The sequence below is a fragment of the Vigna unguiculata genome, chromosome 6 (genome assembly GCF_037176805.1).
Source record: "Vigna unguiculata cultivar grain cowpea cultivar isolate G323 ecotype 2 chromosome 6, ASM3717680v1, whole genome shotgun sequence".
NCBI classification, from domain to species: domain Eukaryota; kingdom Viridiplantae; phylum Streptophyta; class Magnoliopsida; order Fabales; family Fabaceae; genus Vigna; species Vigna unguiculata.
Window position 1 is genome coordinate 6811518 of NC_140797.1, and position 24289 is coordinate 6835806.

Below are 24289 nucleotides of genomic sequence, written 5' to 3' on the forward strand. Positions count from 1 at the left end.
CGTTTTCGGTCATGATAGAGTGCGTATTTATATTCACACCTTGCAATATCAATGCAATCTCAGCCTTAATTGTAATGAACAATATAAGGAAAGAATTGTTTATGATAGCAGCAAATTATGGGGATTAAATCTCAGCAAATCAGAGCACAAAATCAATCATTATCAGTAACAAATCAGAGCACAAAATCAATCTTAATTAGTAATATTGATTCTTACCATTTGAAGAGATATTGCCTCTAATTATTATTATATAACTAATTTCTTTAACAAAGTTAGAAAATATTTGAGTTATTGAGCTCATGAGAAGGAGTGTGGTAATTAATAACAAATTGGGCTCTTTCTCCTTTTTTTCTCTCTTTTTTTCTAAAATTAAAGTTTGAAAATATTTGAAGAAAATTTTGTTTCACATTTTTTTTATTAACTAAAAACCTTTTTTTATTTTTTTATTTTATTTTTTTTGTGAAAATAAATTTATTCACCCGAACGAAATTGGGTGTTGACAATAGCCTTCAATTTTATTTGAGAGTTTACTTTTGAATATATGAGATAATTGAAATTACTTTTGTTCAAATCTTTTTCTCCTTTAAAAATTACCTTAGAAGAAACTATATTTTGACTTTTAGAGAATTTATATTATGTTAAAAGCTTTGAAAAGCTATTCCAATACCTCATTAGTTTCAAAATTTTGTTGCACATTCCTTGCTACATGGCTTCAATTTTCAAGCTATTAAAACAATGAAGTTCATTATTTAACATGTTATTTCATAAAAGTCCTTGATTCTTTTCCTATTAAGTATCTATTAAGCTGGTTCAATTTAGAAAGGGATTAAAATTGTTTAAAACAATTTTAATTAACTTTATTTAGACAATAATCCACTTAGTTATGCAAAATTTGAACTAATTCATAAAGTGGGTTTTATATGTTACAGGAAAAGAGAAAAAAAGGCTCAAAGCATAAGTGCTCAAAATAAAAACTCGCACATATTATCTCGTGGTGGGTATAGAAAACTTAAAGAGAAGATAATGTTAGAAAAGAAAAAATCTAGGCCCCCACCTTCTGAGGGTGAAGATACTAAGCCTCCTTCACCACCGTCACGTCATCAAAAGTGGAAGTTAGCCCGTCTACGCACATCGGGCAACTACACTTCTAAATCTGCATGAGAAATCTCTGAGAAAATTGTAAGATGCAATTCTTATCTAAATAGCTCATTCATGTTTTATATTGTATTTTTTTTTTATAAATTTTTTTGTTACATTGTAGGATTCATTGGTTGAGTAGAGCTCCCAAGGAGGATTCACTCTAGAAGATCGTCATGACATACTTACTGCTGTAATTGGACGGCCTGAGCACCTTGGACGTGTGCATGGTGCTGGATCAGGAGTCGGCATACGCCAATTTTTTTGTTCCTCCTCTCGTCAGTCTTCATGCAATCATGGTGCTAGTTATGAAGAAAGAATGAAGGAAATAATCACTACGAGGGTGAGAGAAGAACTTATGTGCCAATTTGAGCATTATGACATTCGTTTGCCAATGGATCCTCCGCCAGAACTAGACACATTTGTGCCTCCCACGGGTAAATCTGTTTTCTATAAGTTATGAATTGAATAAAGGATATTTAATAAAATAATTGAATAACATTAATAAATCGTTGACTCTAACAGGTAGAAGTGGAAATGATAGTTGTTTAGCTCCACCCGGGGATGACATGGATGACACTCATCCATGTCAGCTATATATTTGGGATGGTACAGAGAAGACACTAGTGGCTCATGGAAAAGTATTTGTGGCAGCCACAATTCTTCATGGCATGGAGTTATCAGAGGATGAGGTTAAGGTCAAGGTCATGGTAGAGGAGGTTCTCGTGTTGTTTGCTTTAGTTCTTGTGCCAACAGATGAGATATATATTGTGGCACATGCATTCCAATGTTTCCTCGCCTAGCCTAGAGATTTGGTTGTTTCTGACCCCCCCGGTACAGACTCTTAAACCCACCATATACTAAATTTTTAAGTTTATATGTTTATTATATTCAAACTTAAATTATATTCCATTTTAACTGAAATTGCATCATTATAGGAAAAACCTCAACCAAAGAAGATTCTTCTCTTTTTGGACTATCTTCTTGGTGCATTGCTCCAACTTGCAGAAATCATAGATGATAAGCCGATGCAGGTTCCTTGGGATGCTAACATTTTTGGGAGAGACCTTGAGATCTCACTTTACTTGCATTCCCAAGATGTCTTGGAGCTTGCACGGGGACAAGAGGAACTGAATATTACCATTATATATAGTTATTTGATATATTTATCTATTTACTTATATCAAATCAATTTTATGTTTAGGTATTTGTCTGGTGTCACTGAAATTATGGGGCTGAATGATCTATATGGGTTTGTAGACCCCTAACTCACTCATGAAGGCAACAAGTTTGATGACATCCAATCATATGTGACCGAATGCTTTCAACGCAGAAAAAAAAATTTATTTTGTCCCTTATGTTGCTGGGTAAGTCATTTTTGTTAACTTATGAATATAATCTGTCATTTTAATTCATAACAATGAATTTATTTTCTTCTCAGACGTCATTGGCAGTTACTTGTGGTTTCCATAAGGGAGAACCTTGTTGTGTGGTTTTGCTCTTTGCACCGCCCTCCCCCTAACCATCTTAGACAAGTGATAGATTGGTAAGAACTCAATCTCAATCTTATGAATATGACATGTTATATAAAAGTATCCTAACTTATTCCCTTTATCATAGTTCAATTATTGGACATAACATGTTGTTAGGGAGATCAACGACTATCTTGCATTGTCACTTTGCTAGAATGATACCATATTATATTTTGTTTCTATTACTTGTGTCACGTTAGATAGTTAATAGAAACATTTAACTACATTGAATAGATAATTTTTTTTAATAAAGACTCAAATGAATGCTTCCAAATCTACTAGCGACTCAAAATATAATTAAATCAAATTCCTATCATTATTAAACTAAATTAAATTATTTAGTTTAAACTTAAGATTTGTAAGATTTTAGAATAAACATATTATTTCTTTTACTGATGTGGTTTGGTGATGTCGAAGGCTATAAGCACATGCCAATTACAAGTTAAATTAGATGTACTAAAGTTAATGATGAAATAAAGTATACTAAGAAGAAACAGAATGCATTATGAAAAAAAATATATCAATTATTTCTAATAACTTTGATGAAATTGAAATTTTCAAAGTGGGAAGAAAAAAGACCAAGATTTGAGATATCTTAAAAATGTTTTAAGATTCCATTATGTCATAAAAAACCTTTAAAAACTTCAAATCAGACCTCTATTTAATGGTGTGTTTGCAATGATAAAAATAGAATGAAAATGAGAATTTCAGTAAATAAAATAATATTCAAACATTAAAAGTCATAATTCATCCGACTTTAAACGTTATGTAAATTAGTTTGTAAAATTTAATTATTAAATACTTTAATTTGATTTGATTGTGAAATGAACAAGAGAAATAAATAAATAGAAATGATAAAAATGTTGATGTAAAAAAATATAATATTTGAATAAATAAAAGTAAAATAATTTTTCTCTCTCTTCATCTATTTTTGTAATTAAAAAAGTAGATTGAAACAAATAAATTTTTTTGATAAAAAGTGTTTTTGTACTAAGTACAACTCTGACTTTAGATAAACATTTTTTCTGCCGTGTTATTTTAACAAAATTATTCATTATTTTTCATTACAAATATTTATTTAAATAACAAAAACATAAATCATGACTTTTTTCTATTTGAATATTTAATGTTTGATATTTTTCTCTGTCACAAAAAATTTCCTTTTTACGTATTGTCTTCCAAAAAAAAAAAACAATATTTCTGTCTATCTCTCTTTTTTTTTCCTTTATATTTACGTTCCATTCTATGACATTTGTAAACAAACAACATAAAAATAGAATCTACAGTTTTGCTTAAAAATCTGGAACAATAATTCTAAAATGTAGCTGCAAATCACTTGACAATATATAATACATGTATCTCATTAATTGGACCAATACATCTTCACTCTAAATTAAAACACACCTGACAGCATTTTAATAAATGACTAATGATTAGGTATGTAATGAAATAATAAAATAAAATTCGTTTTCCGTTTTAATAAAATTTTTGATATATTAACCATAGTCTTTATTCTAAACTATTTTATATTGCTTATTTAAAATTTTACGAAGTTAAAATACACTTTACTGAAATAAAAAAAAAATGAATGATTATTTTATATTAAAAGGTATGACCCCAAAGCATAAGTAAATTTCATTTATACCCTAAGATTCATGAGTTTCTAAGAACTAGGTCCACAGTCCCAAAGGTGAAATCCCTGTTTTGTCCAAACCCCAAATAAAGACCAAAGACCTCTTTCGTTCTCTTTTCTCTGGAACAAGCTCTTCTGGTGTTGATCTCGTTTTCTCAAACACACTACTCTTTCTCCCTCTCCACTCTCTCTCTCTTTCTCTTTCTCTCTAACGATAACCCTCGCAGGTTCCAATTCACCATGACCGTGATGATGCCAGCACCCATTGATGTAAGCGTTCGTTCCCTAACCTTAAACGCACACAGATACACACTCGCTCTGCGCGCATCGTTTCGCTCCTATTTATTCTCAATCTTAACTCGCGTGTTGTGCTTATCTTCAAGCGATTCTTCGCCCAACCGCGAGTCGTGTTAATCAATTTGGTTTTATCCACTTCCGAGTGGTGCACTGACGGGGCTTCGGTTTCGTTTTTTTCTTTATCTGTTTTGTCGTTGTTTTGATCTGAGAGAGTGAGCGTTTTGGGCAATTTTGCGATTTGTAGTGCAGTTTGGGGTTTCGATTTTAGGGCTTTGCCTTTACGATTGGGGGTTCGGTGTGCGTTGCGGTGGATCCGAACTTGGGTGACGTTGTTGGTTTTTGTTTTGTGCAGCAGCAAGAGGACGAGGAGGTGCTCGTGCCGCACACGGATTTGCCTGAGAACAATCACCAACCTATGGAAGGTAGTTCTCTTTTCGTGTTCTTGCGATTTCTTTGATCTGGACTTTTAGTTTTTTTTGTTTTTTGTTTTTAATTTTGGGTCAAGGAGCCGGGGTTTTTTCAGCGTCGTTAGCTTCTGTGTCATTTAATTGAATTGTTTTGGAGGTTCGGGGAAATGGTTTATGCATTCCTGCTTGGAGAGAGAGTGGGAGAGATGAGTCAAAAATTGGTTTAAGGATTTTAGGGTGGGCTAGTTTTTTGTTTTTAAAGTGAAGGACGTTCGCTAGCGAGTCTATGCTTTGAGATTTTTATTTAATTTTAATAAGAAACGTTTTTCAGCTGAAGTTTCAGAACGGAAATAATTTGAATCCAATCATTGGTTGATTTGTATTTGAAAGTTGTGCGGTTTTGATGCAATTGTTTATTGTGTAATTAATTGGGTAACTTCATTTTACTTTTGTTCCTGGTTTGCTATTGGAGGGTCTGGTTCGGTTAGGGTCACACTTTTTTATTTCTTTGGGGGCTACTTTATGGTTTCAGCTCATTCCAGATGTGATAGGTGATTTTTCCTTTTTTTTTTCTGTTTCTTTGATGATCGTTAGTTGTAGCTCAACCTGAAACTGCCAATGCTGTGGAGAGTCAGCCTGTTGAGGATCCTCCATCGTCTAGATTCACATGGAGAATTGACAACTTTTCGAGGCTGAATACGAAGAAGCTCTATTCGGAAATATTTGTTGTTGGTGGCTATAAATGGTATTTTTCTGAGATTTACTAAACTGGTTAATAATTGCCAATTTTCTTGAATATGATCTTGTATGTATACTTATCTCCAGTGAATATCGCTTTCAAACTTGTTTTTTTTTTCTTCACAGGCGTGTGCTTATTTTCCCAAAAGGAAACAATGTGGAGTATTTGTCCATGTATTTGGATGTTGCAGATTCAGCTAGTTTGCCCTATGGTTGGAGTAGATATGCACAGTTTAGCTTGGCAGTTGTTAATCAAATCCATAATAAGTATTCTGTGAGAAAAGGTAGTCCCTGCAGTTTGATCTTTACACTTTTACAAGATGACATAGATTAGCCATAGGTGTAGATTGGAAAGAGCATTGCTGGAATTAAAGGTATAGAATCTTGATAGGTTTTTATTGCAAGTAGTGGATGGAAGAGCATTTGATATCTCCTTGCATAATAAATATTCTGTTATAATTAGCCAATTAGCTATACATCATTTTCTGATAAACCTTGTGACACCTTTGCTCATTCCATAGTTTATATTTTGTTTCATAGTTAATTTTCTGTATCTTACCGTTTGGTAGTGGAGCTTTGGGTTGGGGTGAGGTTATTGTTAGCAGATGTTTAAATTCATCATATACATATGACATGGTTCATATCGTGGTTAATCTTTAGTTCCTCCCTCTTGCACCTTGTTTAAAAATTTGGTGGAGAATGAGATTATGAGTTGTATAGTTTATGGTGTTATTTGTCTCAATTAGTTTGTCAAAAGAGGAATTGAAAATGCACAGGCTTTTGGATTTATTATAGGCTTGTTGTAACTCAATTTTACTTAAACTATGCAGATACACAACATCAATTTAATGCACGTGAAAGTGATTGGGGTTTCACTTCCTTCATGCCTCTTGGTGAATTGTATGATCCTAGTAGAGGGTATCTTGTGAATGATACTCTTATAGTTGAAGCCGAGGTTCTTGTTCGTAGGATTGTTGATTACTGGACTTATGATTCAAAGAAGGAGACTGGTTATGTTGGGCTTAAGAACCAAGGAGCTACCTGTTATATGAATTCTCTACTCCAAACCTTGTACCATATTCCTTATTTTAGAAAGGTTAGAACAGTTTATCATATTTTTTTTTTGCCTGTAGTTCATTTATCTGTTGGAAAGCAATAAGAAGTTGGTTCCTGAATAACATTTCAGGCTGTGTACCATATGCCAACAACTGAAAATGATATGCCCTCTGGTAGCATCCCTTTGGCTTTACAAAGTTTATTCTACAAGCTTCAATACAGTGACACCAGTGTTGCGACAAAGGAGCTGACAAAGTCTTTTGGTTGGGATACATACGATTCTTTCATGCAGCATGATGTTCAGGAACTAAATCGGGTTCTCTGTGAAAAACTTGAAGACAAAATGAAGGTATGACATGAACTTTGGTTAATTTTCTTCTTGATGAGGGATCATATCTAATGGTTATTTTATGTAATTTTTGTCAAGGGAACTGTTGTTGAGGGAACCATACAAAAGTTATTTGAAGGGCACCATATGAATTACATAGAATGCATCAATGTAGACTACAAATCAACTAGAAAAGAGTCATTTTATGGTAATTCCTTGGGCATTTTGAATCCAATTATGTGTTTAGTTCTTGTTGTGTAATTCTAATTTAGTTTTAAATATGCATGTTAGACCTTCAACTTGACGTCAAAGGTTGTCGTGATGTTTATGCTTCCTTTGATAAGTATGTTGAAGTTGAAAGCCTTGAGGGGGATAACAAATATCATGCTGAACAGTATGGTTTGCAGGTTAGTTGCTATTCATAAATGCCTCAGCCACATATAATAAACTATTAGTTATTTGGAGAAGTTAACCTCGCCTTTCAAAGGAGTTTTGTATTTTTGTTTAATTCTGTTTTTGATATTATTAGTCTAATGTCTTTTACGAACCATTTCCATTCTAAATTTATAAGAATTGAGGGCTTTATGGATCACTTTAAACTTCTGCATCAATATTGGCTGGGTCAGATTTTGGGTGCATTTTTGAAACTGTGAAGCATCATCCTGAATATTAGCTGGGAGAGTGCAAGAAGCAGTAAATTGACAGTTATATAGATTGTCATGGTGCTCGTGTAAAATTTTGAAAAATCCCTAACAGTTCTTAGAAAAGTTGAAAGCAAAGTTACTGATTACAGTTTCCCTGCTGAGTGACAAGGTAGTAGAATTCTAGATAATATGAAGAAAGATAAACTCTTTCTATTTAAGGATGATCCTGCATCATCTGATCGTGCAGTCAGTTTATATACTAGCTCTAGTGGTGTACAAAGCAAGCTTACACCAATAACCAACTTATATTATATAAATCTATTTTTATATAATATAGATATAGATAGCTAACTAACTGAAGGTTTTCTGCATTAGCTGACAAATTTGACACACATAACAATACTCTGACGTAAGAAAGCTTTGCTTCTATGTTCTTTTGACATTCCGTGGTTATATTTTAGCTTTTATGTTTTCCGCCCTCACCTTTCTACCAAAAGCAGAGTATTCATAGCAATTTATTTGCTTATTGGGGGTAATAAGCCAGTGACAGCTTCACTGTTAAGAGGTTTTATTTGAAGAACACTTCTAGGATAGGCAAAAAGCCTTCTGCAATTCAGGTTGTTGTTGTTGTCTGTGTTATTCATCATTTGCTCCAGTGAATTCTGTATTTTGATGTTTCACAACCATCTAAATTAGCAGAAGGTGATATTCTATGAAGAGTGTGCTAGGGCATGAGGCTCTCACCTAGTGGGATTTGAGTACGATCAATGTACTCACTACTAGACCCTCTCCCCACAAAAGGGTGGGTCTAGGATGGGCTTAGCTCATCTGTCCCACAGAAGGCAAGGTGAGGCAGGGTAGGAGGTCTTCATGTTTAGAGGAGACGGACCTAAAAGTTTAGTAATCATCTCTATCTCTGTCTCCATTGGGTTTTCTCCAGATAGGGTAAATCCATTGGGAGCCTGTTCACAATTTTATACAATTTTATTTATACATACATTTAAGATAAATTATATTAATTTATTACTTATATTTTAATTCAAACAATAAAAAAAAAGAATAAGTTAAAAATAATTTAAAATAGAAGTTAATAAATATATTATATTGTTAGTTAAATGTATAATTTTAAGTTTGTTATTTAATTGTTTTATATTTTAAAAATGATTTAACTACTAAAATAGTTAGTGTTTTTTTTAGAAGTTTAGAGGTTATAAACATAATATATATATATATATATATATATATATATATATATATATATATATATATATATATAATATAGTATCCTGTGTTGTAAAAATTAAATATAGAACTGGTAACAAGGCAGGTTGGCTAAGTGGGTATTCCTAGTCAAAGTCAGGCTAGGTTTGGGTTAGGGGTTCATGGTTGTTTGCCATGCCTCTCACTACATAATCCTTACCCTGTTAGTGGAGAGGCTGTTTCCAGGATTTTTTCAATGAACTCTTGATTGCTAGACATCTTGTTCCAAGTTATTTATCATATTTGCTTGACTGAGTGAATTGTGCTATTCAATAGATCAAGCTATTTATGATATTTTCTTGAACATGTCTTCTATTTGCTGGTTTACTCTCAAATTGCACTAAACCATAGTGATCAATCCATACTGGATACTGGGGTTACTGAGCCTGACTATCTTAAACTTTAGAATGGACACATCGTCAAGACTCAAATAACTCTATGAAACACAGGATGCAACAATGTGTAAATGTGAAATATGAGTCTGAGCTTCTTAAACTGAGGCTGGTGCTTGTATTCTGGATATGTGACAGTACATTTAGAAACTTATGTACCCTACCATCTGTTATAGTTGGCTATAACTTAACTGACAACCTTTTGTTGGTTTCAAATTCTGTGTCCACTTAAAGAGCAAAACATCAGAATTTTATTAACAGATTGAGGGTTGGACGTATCCAATATTATTTTATCATATTCTAGACTATTTTATATTATCCATTAGGCTTGTTTTTCTCTATTTTCTCATTAACTCCTAGGACTGGTTATATGTTTCCTTATCCTATGATTTGTTTCTTACTTTCTTAGGATTATGATTGACATTGTTGTATTTAGAGGTGATAAAAATCAGAGCTATTGTGCTCTGCTGATGCTTTTCATGTATTTAGAAAAAGAGAAGAGTACAATACAAGGAATAGATATAGCCTATAACACTTGATCCTTAGGATAAGTAAATAGACCAAAAAAGAAGTTTTATGAAAGCTATACAATAAAATAATGATCACAATTTCAACATTCCCCTTCGGGCTAGAGTGTAAAAGTTGTATGTATCATGCTTGGAACATGTAAACTGAATGGGAGAGAAATTGAGCTGCATATTTTTTTTGATTTGTTTACCTGAGGATGACCTAGCATTTTTTCTTATACTTGAGAATAATACAAAGGCATTATAATTAATTTTAGAGTGAATTTCTCTCTCTTAGGATCTCTTATTTATAATAACTTTAGATACATCATATACAATGTATGAGAGGGTAGAGAAGGGAATATGAAAAGATATATCTTGGAACTAAGTGCAGCACAAACCACAACACCTTTACAATAAATTGTATTTAAGACTATTTATTCTAACACCCCCGTCAAGCTAGAGTGTCCAAATTGTATGTGCCTAGCTTGGAACAAATATATTTAATCTGAGGCCCTCTTAATGATTTTGTTTGTACATCTGCAAGTTGATAATTTGATCCGACATACTCGGTGCAAATTTTCTTGGACGACAACTTTTCTCAAATAAAATGACAATTAATTTCAATATGTTTACTCCTATCATGGAACATTGGATTGGAAGCAATGTGGAGGGTAGTTTTGTTGCACAATACATTCTCATTGATTGAATAATTTAATTCTTGGAGGAATTGTTTTACGCATATAAGTTCACAGGTTGGAGAAATGCAAGCTTTTGACGAAATAGAATGTGCTTGGTTGCGATACATTAACATGAGATGTTCGTGATATTCTTCATTGGAGAGCTTTGGATTAGAAACTATAGATTTGGAAACATTGTCTTTTTTGTTAGAAAAACATGTACAAAATAACAAATTTGTTGGATGTGTGACCCATTCTTTTATAGTATGTGCATAGAGGGTGCCCTTTATTGTTAGGATGCTGTCCTCTAATGTCACAACCTCCTTTTTCACAAGTAGAAATCATGGTAGGAGATAGTTCATGAAGACATGTTGAGCAAGGTGATGAAGGATTATTGTGTTTTCTTTTAAGATTATTGAATATGGTGTGAGTTGATTAAGAAAGCTAAATGAAATCTCCATTGAACATAGCAAGCTATCTAGATGTGAAGGTTCCTTTCACAAAGCTCAAGAGGAGAAGATGATGGATTGATTCAAACAAAAAGGAAATGGAAAGCACATAAACCATAGAAAACCAAGAACAATTAAAGAAAGAAGACAACATAAAATGGAAAGGAAATGAATGGTAAAAATGTGAGAAGCACGCCACTATAAGGCTAGGCTAGAAGCCATGACAACCTTGAAGATGAGTGGATGTGTGCCGCCACTTGCTATGCAAGATAAGGATTTAAAGTATTCACTCCCTAGGGAGGAAACTCTCACAAATGGTTGAGACACAAGAGTGTTTTTACTTCAAAATGTTCAACCCTTTTACATGTCTAGGAGCACCCATTATATAAAAGAGTTTAGGGTCCTTTATGCAAATAAAAGATACCTTAGGATGTCTCTACAAAAACCTAACCCTAGCTTCTAGAAACTAGATCAAATAAGGTTACAAAAATGAGAGACAAAAGAGCTAACTATGATGTGTGCAAGGCTAATTTCGTTCTAGCACAAAAGGAGACAAAGAATGTGTTTCATATGTCTCTAAAAAGTGGCCGAAGTGTGCTAGAAACAAAGAAGACCAAAGGTACATAGGTACACTTGGTTTATGCCTTTTACTTTATGCTTTATGCCTTTGCTTTACTCTCTCCTCCACATCATTTATGCTCCCCAATCACCATGCGCCACCTTGCATTGATTTCTTACTCCTAATTAACCTACAAAGCAAATAAACATAGATTAGCATGTTGGTTTAATTCAAGTCAATTATAGTCAACAAGTCAAACCTAATCAAAGGTCAACAAGTCAACTAAAGTTGATTCAACTAAGTCAAATTAGGGAATAAAAAATAACAAACACAAATGAAAGGGATGTAGGATTAGTGAACTTCCTTTCTAAACATGCATAGTCTTCTTAAGCATGTGCCTCCATCCTTGGTTGGGGTCAATCCTTCATCATCCTCCCCTTCTTGGAGAGAATTTGACCACAAATTCTTTACGCCTTTGTAGATGGAGCTTGACTTGATTTGGGGGAGGATTTGCGCCTCCCTTTTATGAGCTCTTGTTCCATGGTTTCTAAGGGTATTACCCCTAACTTTGGTTAGGCCATTTTTATTTTCTAGACTATTCTTCCTCTCTTGCTTGTGCTTTAGGCCTTCCTTTTTGGCTTGGGAAGAGAAGGAAGGGTGATGCACATCTTGCTTTGGAAGAATTTTTTTGTGGGCAAGTAACAGCTTGGTGAAAGCTTGCCCTTTTTCTTTTTCTTCTTTATCTTTTCCTATTATATTTCTATCCTTATTAACTTCTTGAGGTGATAGAGGTAGTAAAGTGGTCTTTTTCCCATTTATGAAGAATATGTATTGGTTGGTATGGCCATCATGTAAAGTTTGTTTATCAAATTGCCATGGCCTACCTAGTAAGATATGTATGACTTTCATGGGAACAACATCACATAGCACCTTATCTTTGGCTGAAATTTTATCATTCATCAAAGTAGGCAACTAAAGCAATTTAGTGAGTAAATTATTTGTGGAAGGCATATGGTTGACAAATAGAATTTGGTTATGTATGATAAAAATTTGAGTGTAAACTTCTCATGACCATGACCATGACCATGTATAATTTATTAAGTTTTTTATTACATCCTCTTCTAACGAGTGAACCATAAGAAATCTTGGGGATTGAGGTAGCACAATCGAACAAAGGGATTGTAATTTCCTAGAGGAATTATGCTTTGGATATTTTAGAGGAAGTATCCTAGTGCTAAACTTCTACTGAGTTAGAGGAAACCATTTTTATATGTGGAGTGATATAGAAGATTGGTTGGATATCTCGTTTTGACATGTCCTTTGTGGTAAGTTTCCTAATTCTCCGTGTGTAGGACATTGAAAGGCAATTATGTACATACTAAAGTACATTAAAGAGGCTTTGGGAAAATATTTGTTGTATGAACATAATAATCATACTCGAGTTATGGGATAAAAAGGCACATTTTTCATTATTTCCAGACAAAACATCTTGACAAACTGAGACACTTCTTTTGGATTGAGGTAGCATAATCCAACAAAGCGATTGTAATTCACATAGGAAGTATGAATTGGATATTTTAGAGGAGCTTATTGACACACTTGTAGATCCCAATGCTATACTTCTATTGAGTCTGATTTCAGATACGAAAAATTGGTTGGGAAACTGAAATACGTGCTGGTCTCTCGTCTTGACATCTCCTTTGGGATAAGATTCTTTATATTCCGTGGTTAGGACATTGGATTGATGTTGATCACATTCTAAAGGGGCCCTAGGAAAACAGTTTGTTAAATGGACATTATAATCAAACATGAGGTGTGGGATACTCAAATGGAGATTGGGTAGGCTCACCTATTGACAGGAATTTGACTTTCAGATATTGTCTTTATTGGTAACAACTTGATTTCTTGGAGTGAGAACCAGGATGTAGTTGCTAAATCTGGTGCAGAAGCATAATACATAACAATGACGTCTGCCTTTTGTGAGCTTGTTGGGCTAAAATAATTGCTTAAAGAATTATGATTTTGGAATGGTTCACAAATGACTCATTTTTTATAACCAAGTCGCCCTCCATATTTTTTTAAATCTAGTATTTCAGGAGGGGGCTGAACATATAAAGATAGATTGTCACTTCTTTTGATAAATGATTTTATTGACATTACCACTATGTTTGTTAATTCCAATAATAAGTTGGATGATGTTTTCACCAAATCATTGTGGTCCACTACATGGCTATTTATGTAACAAGCTTGATGCATATGATTTATTATAATATGACCTTGGTCCCATCGTTATGTAATGCTATGTATGATATATGTATATATCTTCCTCAACTGTGCCCAACAAACTAGGGGATTTTATCACATGACTACATTTTCTATCTACATCTCCAAACAGTCTCTTCATATTTTGTTAAGTCTGCTGGCTTGCCTAAATTTTTGCATTTAAGCAGATTAATTTTTATTGAGCTTGTTACATAAACTAATCTACTTTTTAATGGACATGACTATTTCAGGATGCTAAGAAGGGTGTCTTATTTATTGATTTTCCTCCTGTTCTTCAACTTCAGCTAAAAAGATTCGAATATGACTTTATGCGGGATACTATGGTTAAGGTTGGTGGTTGATAAATTGCTGATATATTTTTTTGCAGTTAGTACCTATCTATTGCTGAAGTTTTCTATTTAATACTCTTAAATACGGCTTCAATTAGTGTAACTGTTGTGGACTAAGGTGCTTCTGCTGTATTGTAAAATGGCAATAAAGATTGTTGAAATTGTCCACGACTGCTCTTTATAGAATTGAAAATACATGATGGACCCTACACCATTGTTGGGTAATACATACTTGTTTGAAATAAGACTAGGGATAGGGACACACAAAGAAGATTTTCTGCAAGGGTGCGGATGGGTAGTAGCTATTATTATGAATGTCTGGGTTTCTTTCAATTTTCATTCACATAAGATTGCAAATGGAACTGGTAGTCTAATTTTTTCTTGGTGCTCTTACTATATAGATTAATGACCGTTATGAGTTTCCTTTACAACTTGATCTTGATCGTGATGATGGAAAATATCTGTCACCTGATGCTGATCGAACTGTCCGTAATCTTTACACACTTCACAGGTAATGTCATGGTAGTGTTTGTTAATACAGAATTGGATTTGGTAGCTACTTTGTTGTTTTTTGACTGGTGATTGGGTATGTGATTTCTAGTTATGTCTTCAGTTTATTGAAAGTATGAGTGCGCAATTTTTAAGGGCTTGTTGCTGTGTAAGTTGCTGAGTTTTCTTCCAATGTGCAGTTTTTATATACTTTTTGCTGTACATGTTGCAAAGTTTCCTAGTTATTGTAAGGATGAAAATTGAAAATTGAACTACTATTTTACGTTTCTGTCATATTCTTACTCTTGGGAAGACAGAAGATTTAGTGTGGATCTCACATTACTATTTTCTTTCTTATAGTTAATTTTCTCATAGGCATTTCTATTATAACGAAAACCAATCAGGGAAAGTTGGTGAATTGCTGTCATTGGGAAATGCATGTTTTGGTTTGTGAAGTTATCTTCAAAACTATTTTTTCTTTGACAATAGGTATTGTTGTGCATTTTCTCATATTAAATAGCATACCCTTTAATTAAAGGAATGCATTAAAATTATAGATTTTGTTTTTTGATGCTGTAAGGACATTGTTATCCAATTTTGTTTTATGCTTATGTTTTAACGTTCTTTAAATTTTTTTTCCAGCGTTTTGGTTCACAGTGGAGGTGTGCATGGTGGACATTATTATGCTTTTATCCGGCCAACCCTCTCTGAACAGTGGTATGTATAAATAGTCTTGAGAGTCCTCTTCTGTTCATTGTATATAGTATGTATATATATGTATGTTATAAGGGCATGAGACAAAAATATGTTAAATATGAAGAACGATAAGTTGCTTTACATTGTCGTAACAGATTGTTACACCTTTTTTCTTTTTTTTTATGGGCAAGGAGTTCTGGCAGGTTTTGTGTAGGGAGGGACAAGTGAGAAGCAAAGCATTTAGTGCTGTATTAAGATAGAGAGTAAAGTATTATAATTTGTGAGTAAATATACAAAAGGTGGTAATCCTCTGTCATAGTTGTCATATGTAGATCATGGTATTACCACTGACAGGTGTCGTTTGTCACTGACTGAACCTGTTGGTTTCAACTGTCTAATAGAAAGGTGAGATTTTAATTCACTTATGGTATAATATTGTCATATATATGGTGGATACTGGATCTCCAATACAATGTGTAGGCAGTACAATAATGACCTGATAGATAGACTGTGATTTTGTCTTAGAAAGTGGACCGAGGCTAAGTCAACCTAAAGAAAAATATCTCTAGCAAGAAGTTACAATTGTCTAACTGACTGAACATCTCTGTTACAACTATTTATCTTACAAGTTACAAAGAAGTTACAATTGTCTAACCCAAAGATTGACCATCTCTGTTACAACTATATATCTCCGACAATGAAGTTATCATTGTCTAACCCAAAGATTGACCACTGCACTTACAACAAAGAGCTTGTGAGTATAATCAGAATATACTATAACTAGGAGAGAGTGTCTCCCTAAAGTCAAAACTTGAATGCTGGTTAAGTTCTCTGACAGCCAGCTGTGCTTTGTATCTACAAACAGTGCCATCAGGATTTTCATTAGCCTGAAAGACCCGCTTGCAGCTGATGCCATCCCGGTGAGGAGGAAGAGGAAGCAGAAACCAACACTGAAGTTTGGACACGACTCTTCAATGAAATGCTTCTGTGTTTAACACTGACATGCTTACTACATGTGTCAAACACTTTGCTAAAGTTTCTAATTTAAAGAAATGTTTTCTGTGGCTCCAACATGATCTGACATGATTCTGACATAGCATTAATAGGGACAGACACAATGATTTTTTAATGCACAAGTTTTTATTTCTTCTTTAAACAAACAAATTGTCTATTTCACATTTACATTTTGTTTCCACTTCCCTATTTAAATTTGACTTTTGATGAATCTAACTTATTTTTTTATGATGGTGGTTAGAAAGGGTTGAAATGTCTTAAATGAATTAGGTCCACTTATCTCTTTTTAGATTTTAGATTGATGGATTAGATATGTTTTTGTATTAGGAGATTATGTGTTCATATTGTTATATTTGACTAACATTTTCTATTGATGATTTTGAATGTAGTATTAGTTCTCAATTTAAATAATTCATAATAATGATGATTGTGTTTGTTAAGAAGTGAATGTTAAGTCTAATGATGATTGTGTTGCTTAGAATCATAGGTTCAATGTGTATTTATGGATGTAGTCTATTACTATTTGTTATAGAAACTAACTGCTCTACAATTACAAAGAAAAAGTTGTGCAATTATAGGCATATTAATAGAGCTATGACCACAAAAACAAATCAAAACAGCACAACAAATGATAGTATATGGAAACTGTATTACTGAATGTGTGAAAATGAGCAAACCGGTGGTATGACAATATAGAATATTTCCAGAGTCTATGACTCCTCCAGAGAGATCACTCTCCTTAACTTATTTCATAACAAACTTTCCTTGTATCCCACTCTCTCTTTCCTCCCTTCTCAAATACTTGTCTTCTTTTGCCATGTCAATACCCTTCCAACTAATTAGTATTCTCTGGGCCTGTTTTCTTTCTCCTAGAGTAAACCTTCCATATCTTGGGCCTTCCACTAACATGGCCTTCTTCACCATCTCTCTCGTGCTGTATCAGCCCCTCCTCAAGTGTTCTATCTCATACATTTGTACAAAGCAATTGTAAACTATACACATCAACTATAGTATGTACACATACACTAACACAAAATATCTAAATCAGATAGATGACTTCCTAATTGGCCCCTAAATGCTAGAGTGGATGGTAGGAAAAGTAGAGTCACATCTAGATTCAAAATGTTTAGGAAAAGAAGATGAAAAATGAGGATGTTTTGCTAATCCTTCATGTAGCAATTTAGGAGATGATGAAGAAACATAAGTTAAAAATGTGCTTACTAAGGTAGTATAGGCCTCTGGATTCATGTCCTTTGTCCATCATCCAACCCGTACCATGTTCCTGTATAACAAAGAGTTGGCATCAAATGTTATTGAACAATTCAAGATTTAGTTGTTTGACTTGGACGAAAAGGCAATCATGAACAAAAGGAAAAAAATTCAAGTTTAATGAAGGGGAAAGAGAAATTTGTCCAATTCCATAGGAGCTACTTTAGATCCGTTGGCAAGAGTTATTAAATGAGGTGTTTTATGAAGGGAGATAGAAGAGAACATGAGAGTTATTACTAGAAATATGATTAGATGCACACTTGGGTCAACAATTCATGGATTTTGACTTTACATTGTGAAATGCAGGTTGTTGACAAACTGAAGTTGTTGATGATTGGACTAGGTTGTTGGATTTCAACCTTAAATATTTCTAGTATTCCTTATTATAGAACTTTGGCTTAGAACCTTCATATTTGGAAATATTGGTTGTCTTGTCAAGATAGCCATGTAATGAGTAACAATTCTCTTGGGTGTGGCCCATTTTCTTACAAGATGTGCATTGAGGACGTCCTCTACTACCATGACCTCCTCTAGTGACACAACTTCCTTTTCCACAAGTAGAAACCGTGAGAAAGGACTCAATTGATTCTTTAATATTTCTATTCTTAAGTGTTGGAACATGATGGAGTCGATATGTTTTGAAAGATACGAGGCATACAATACAAGAATTACAAGTTTTCCATATTAGGAAGTGGGTTTTAAGCCCAACTTAGTCCGCCTACAAAATTGGCTTGTACGGTGAATTTTGCACGCTCTTATACTACAAATTGTTTTTATCTCAAGTCAATGTGAGTTCTCCACACATCTCATGCTAAGACATATAAATTTTGATTGTGGGACTAGATATCCCCTCACGTTGATGCCATTTTATAGTACCTTATTGTGAATTGGGGTTCAACCATGGAATGAAATTGCACAAAAATAGACAAAGCATCATATTTGTGTTTTAAAAGAAATATATATGTAAAACATGAGTAAGCATCAACAAACTAAATATACATAGAGAAATTGTTTGTAGAAATGGGAGAAAGACTCCAGAAATTACTGAAGTTCAATTTGAAAGGTGAAATGTAGTTTGGTAAGAGAATGTTGTGGGGGAGGCTTATGGGGTTGGTCGTGTAACGAGTAGAATAAAATGACATAAGTCCTTTATTAAGAAAAAAAGCATTTTATATGCAAATTTTGATAGCCAAGTTGCCAAGTATATGGTCAACATTTGGATAGAATACAACGTAAACAAAGAACATCGTGTAGCTAAGAAGCAATATGTTGATCGGAAATTGATAATACCTTCTGGTCCAACATGTTCATGAAGCATAACTTTGTTAGATGGTTGCGATATTACAAAGTAGTGGCTAGCATGAAATTTAAAACGAACATTGTTATCTTGAGCAAACTTGTTAATGAACATGCAAGAGTTTGTTAATAATCGGCTGAATAGTCTTTCATGTCCTTGAAAGTGTATGCTACCTTCTAGTTACTTCCTAAAAGTGTTGAAATTAAAATTTAGTACTCGAGACTAAGATCTGTTTTTCATGTTGTTCATTCATGATAGTTAGTTTGTCGACATGACACATTAAGTGACAGTCAGCTACCCCATTGTCCTCAATTTGGCATGTCAGGTGGTGGTGGACTTGTCACTTACCGTAGCATATAAAGAAACTAATTTTGTTAGTTAACATCTTTCATACAAAAGACTAACGTGAAAAACAATGCTTACTTCAAGGTACTAATTTTAATGTCAATGCTTTTAGGGACTTTTCATGAATCTGAAAGGCTATTGAGTCTCAGGAATAATATGGATTTTAGGATTATGTGAAGAAATGAGTAAAGAAGAGCTAGATGAGGAAATATATAAACCTCGTTCCTTGTGAATGAAGATCTGATCAGTACCTATAGAGAAGTTTGTTGAATATTGTGACAGGCACTAATCACATGCTATGAAGCCCTAGAGTTAGGAAACCATGTCTGAGAGTTACCTTAGCTTGATCAGTTTGGCAACCATAACTTTGGAAAATTGGAGATGAGTAAAGTGTTGTGAGACCGCCGAAGTGTGAAGGAGAATGTCAATTGAGGTCAGTGCTTGACAGAAACAGGTGTGGTCGTGCTCGTTAAAACAATGATAATTGAGAAGATTTGAGAGCAGTGCGCCCTTATAATGTGATGTATTAACTCAATATTGTATGATCTATTACAATTGTGATATGATACAAAATATAAAACATTAGCCCTTATCAATAGTATTAATAAACTTATCCAGAACCTACACACATATTGGCTTTGATACTGCTGCATTGACTTTTTCTTTGTTTTGTTTTGTTATGTTATTTTTATTCATTTGCTTTTCTGATCCCATTTAGCATGTGATATTGCAATTTTATTTTCTAGATTTTAATCCTAATTAAATAATAAGGAAGTAAATCATGATGTATTAAAGGTATAAAAAGATTGAATAAAGACTTTGAATCTGATATTAGCTTAGTGTTATAATTTATATGATGTTTTACAATGTTACATAACTTAAAAGCGTTAGCGCTTACCAATACCAAGATTAGATCATAATACTAGCTTGATAATTGTTAGAAGTGGCTTTAAGCCTAACTCAACCCCATAAAACCCGTTTGTAAGGTGAGGATTGCACCCACTTATATATTGTGAATTGGCCTTATCTCTAGTCGATGTGGGATTTCCAACACACCCCCTCACGCCGAGGTATATTTATCTCATGCGTGGGACAAGAAATTAGTGGACGGTCTGTTAGCGGCCCGATATCGGGTGGAACAGAATGTCTAAGAAAGTTCGCTAAGATAGGCTCTAACTTGGCTCTGATACCATGTTAGAAGTGGCTTTAAGCCTAACTCAACCCCACAAAACCGGCTTGTGAGGTGAGATTGCACTCACTTATATATTGTGAATTGGCCTTATCTCTAGTCGATGTGGGACTTCCAACAATAATGAATAAGTGTATGAAATATTGAGAAATGTGAAAACTAATCCTAAACATAATTATCAACCCTGAATATTGGCAAGGAGTGATTGATCCACAAGATGTTGTAGGAGGATGACAGCTATTCTGGAATATTAAATACATGTAATCTGTGCAAACACAGTATACACATTGATCAATATGTCAGAAATAAAAGTTACTGAAAATTGAAGACTTTTTCATTATTATCAATCAAAATATACCAGAGCATAGTTTTCAATCCTGAATGTTGGTGCGGAGTGATCTCAAAGACTTTGTTGAATAATGACAACTATTATGGAATATTAAATACAAGTATTACATTGATGAATATGGTCAATTATAAATCTTAAATTTCACAACATTTTCAATATTACCACTTGGAAAAGAAGTATATGGATCTGATCATATTTGATACTTTGGAAATCAGTACTGGGGTGTATAGATATATGTATATATATACATATGTGTGTGTATATCTATATCTATCTATCTCTATATATATACAAAGAGAGAGAGAGAACTCTACCACCCTGGAGTTATGATCACAATAATTTCTAGAATCCCTATAATATCTCAATTGTAATAATTAATATGATTGTTAATATCTATTAACAATTTAACAAAATAGTTTTTGTTTTTCCGTGTTTTCACACATTTCTTAACATTTCAACCTCCCCTGAAGTTGTTGAATGTCTATTATTCCATGCTTGCATGTGATGTGAGATCATAAATTCAAATCATGTTCTCCTCTCGTCATGTCGTCTGTTGTCTCTCCTCTCTTGCGCATTCATATGTTTACAGTGCGGCGGTCGTGCAGTGGTGCGGTGGTGGTTGTGTGTTGGGTGGTGGTAGTTGCATGGTGATGTGGTGGTGCTCTGTTCTAGGCAGGGAGGTTTCTATTGTTCTGTGGTGGGAATGTGTTTCTGATTTTAGGGTTGATTTTACGTGGCGGCTATGCACCACTTGACCTTTTGTGCTTTCATGAGTGACCAGATAATCCTAGGGTTGGGTTAGAATTGGTCTTGTTTTTAACTTAAAATTTTAACTCATTTAGTTTTAAATGTTTAAAAGTGCAATTAGAAAATAGTAACTCCTTCTAAAATTACTAATGCACCAAAAGAAAAAACGATGACTATGGAAATAGTCATTGCACCCAAAAAAATATTTTGAGTCAAATATTTATCAACCTATATATTGTTTTTCATTTAACAAAGGAGTTGGGTCATAATATTATAATATTAATTTAATTTATTATTATATAACCACATTTTTTAATGTAATTATTACTATTAATTATACTTTACATGTTTCTATGTCTTGTATGTTATATTTTTTAAATGTTTATGAATTGTACGATTCACGATACAAAACAATTCGTGATATGAAACATTGGCTCTCCGATTCACGATAAGATTCATGATTCAATTACCATGCATAAAACCATTCTGTGGGAAGGCCTTGTGCAATCAAATCTGTTTAGCTGAAGTCTGGTTGGGACATAGGAATTGGTGATGAAGCCATTAGTGGTAGCGGAATGTTGGTCTATCTATATGTACTTAGTTCTATATCAATAGATAACCATAGGTTCTTCACATTTTTACTTCAAGATCATTTAAGATAATTTTCAACCATAATTTGTCATCGTGTGAAATAATCTTTCATCTACATAGACCAAGAGAAGAGTAAGTTTCTCTTCTAAGGTATGCTCAATGAACAAGGTATGGTCATGGTCATCTTGACTCTGGCAGTTCCCCAAGGAAACCATAGCCAAGGTAATTCTTACAAAACAATCATGGGGAGAGTAATTCATTCCATATAGGGCTTCTTTGTCATCCACATGTTATTTCTTCAATAGACCCGAAACTAGGAGAAATCTCCTGTAGACTTCTTCCTCTTGATGTCCAATTCAAGAAATCATTTCTACTTCAAGGTATGCATCTGGTATCCTTAATAAGTTGCCAATGAGATAATGATTGTGATAGTATTCACGTTTCTCGTTGGAGCCAATGTCTCCTCATAGTCAAGAACATATAACCTTGCTTTGTAATGATCCAATGTCTCATCAATTGATAATTTACTTTTTAAATCCACCTACATCTTACAACCTTTTTATCTTGTGGCTGATTAACAATCTTCCATGTCTGATTTTTTTTCTAAGGCACTCATCTATTCATTCATGGCTTGAGCACAATTCATATATGTTGAAATATGGGTTATTAGAAAGTTTTTTTGAATATGAAGAAGATTTTTTAGGTTAGGTGATAACGATAGAGGAATATTGTGGAGTCCAATTATTGGTACACATGCAAGGTAGTCAACATCGTTATTATGATAATGTGGCTCACAAGATCGTAAATTTTAGAATCTTAACACAAATCGAAGATTTACTTTCCACACATATATAAAATTGATTACTTTGTCTATATTTCATTAGACATAAGTTCATTTAATATATATCATTCAACTTAAAATTGAAACTCGAGGGATCTTCGTTAGCTCTTTCTCCTCCATGAAGCTCATAAATAAGAACATCCTCCATCTCTAGAGGTGTGGATGGTGAGAACAAAATCTCCTCACCACCTTTGGCTTGATCTTTAGCCAAATGTTCATCTCCATTTGTAGTGGGAGCATAATTTAAATCTATCTTTCAATTGTCATGTCCATCAACAATTTTCATAATGTACTCATCATTGAATGAGATATCATCAAGGTCAAACTCCTCAAGTGATCTGCTGCTACCTTCTTTTCAGCCAATTTTGAATTAACCCTGACATAATAATGTTGGTCATAGTTTCTGTTTTGAAATGATTTTTTCTCTCGTGTGGACCTAATAAATGCAAACGGAAACATACGTACAAGTAATTACTTGTTTATTGTATATTAATTCTAATTTATCTGATTTATCACTAGTTTTGTTCACATCCAAAAGAACTACATGTCAAACTAACTGCACAAATGGCAAAGCTGCCGGATGCTGGATGTTTTTGCTAGTTGCCTTAATAGCCGAGGAGTTGCCAAACAACTTCTCTTGGTTAGTTGCAAATCAGTCAAGTGTTGTTTCTCAGGGTCAGCCGTGACCTTTGGTATACGTTGCAGTAAATCAATTTTAATTTTTGTATTTGCTTTAACATTAGGGGAATAATGGAATTTAGTATTGAAAAAGTAGCACATCATTCAAAGGTCTAAGGAGTTGGTTGTCCCTCCTTTTATGAGTAGTATTTCACAAATCTTCGTAACATAAAATGGTAGAATAATAATTTGAATTATTGATGTTTATTTTCTAAGATGTCAAATGAAAAGTTGAAATGAAATTTCAATTTGGAGATTGGCAAAGTACTTACCTGTTGTTACCTTTAAATTCTTCTTGAATTTTTTCTTTTGCCAATCCATTGCCTAGTACATGAAACCCAGGGTTGGTTTATTATCATAATTTACCTTTCTAAGCACTTATTAAAGACCAACTCATAAGTTGAATTTCTAATCAAAGGGCCCTTATGGTCCAAAAGACAACCTAATGCTAAGAGGTGGCATCTTGTCTTCTCTTTTGGAATTATATATTGATGAACAAGTATCTTTTAAAATTCTTCTAGCATCAGGTCAGTGCAAGGTGTTGCACATGGGTT

At 33.6% G+C, this 24289-nt stretch overlaps 1 protein-coding gene across 2 annotated transcripts in view; it reads left to right on the forward strand.

Annotated features, from left to right (window-relative positions):
• Nucleotides 1–4359: 4359 nt before the first annotated feature.
• Nucleotides 4360–24289, forward strand: part of LOC114187572 (ubiquitin C-terminal hydrolase 13-like) — a 33449-nt gene continuing 13519 nt past the window's right edge. Inside the window, exons 1-11 of one of the 2 annotated variants that reach the window (XM_028075847.2) lie at nt 4360–4572; nt 4952–5021; nt 5601–5751; nt 5871–6028; nt 6575–6840; nt 6931–7149; nt 7228–7336; nt 7420–7535; nt 14132–14230; nt 14632–14741; nt 15362–15436. In XM_028075847.2, the coding sequence (XP_027931648.1) occupies nt 4543–4572; nt 4952–5021; nt 5601–5751; nt 5871–6028; nt 6575–6840; nt 6931–7149; nt 7228–7336; nt 7420–7535; nt 14132–14230; nt 14632–14741; nt 15362–15436 (1403 nt within the window). In that variant the 5' untranslated portion in view covers nt 4360–4542. The remainder of the gene's footprint in view (nt 4573–4951; nt 5022–5600; nt 5752–5870; nt 6029–6574; nt 6841–6930; nt 7150–7227; nt 7337–7419; nt 7536–14131; nt 14231–14631; nt 14742–15361; nt 15437–24289) is intronic. The other variant, XM_028075848.2, reaches the window with a different exon arrangement.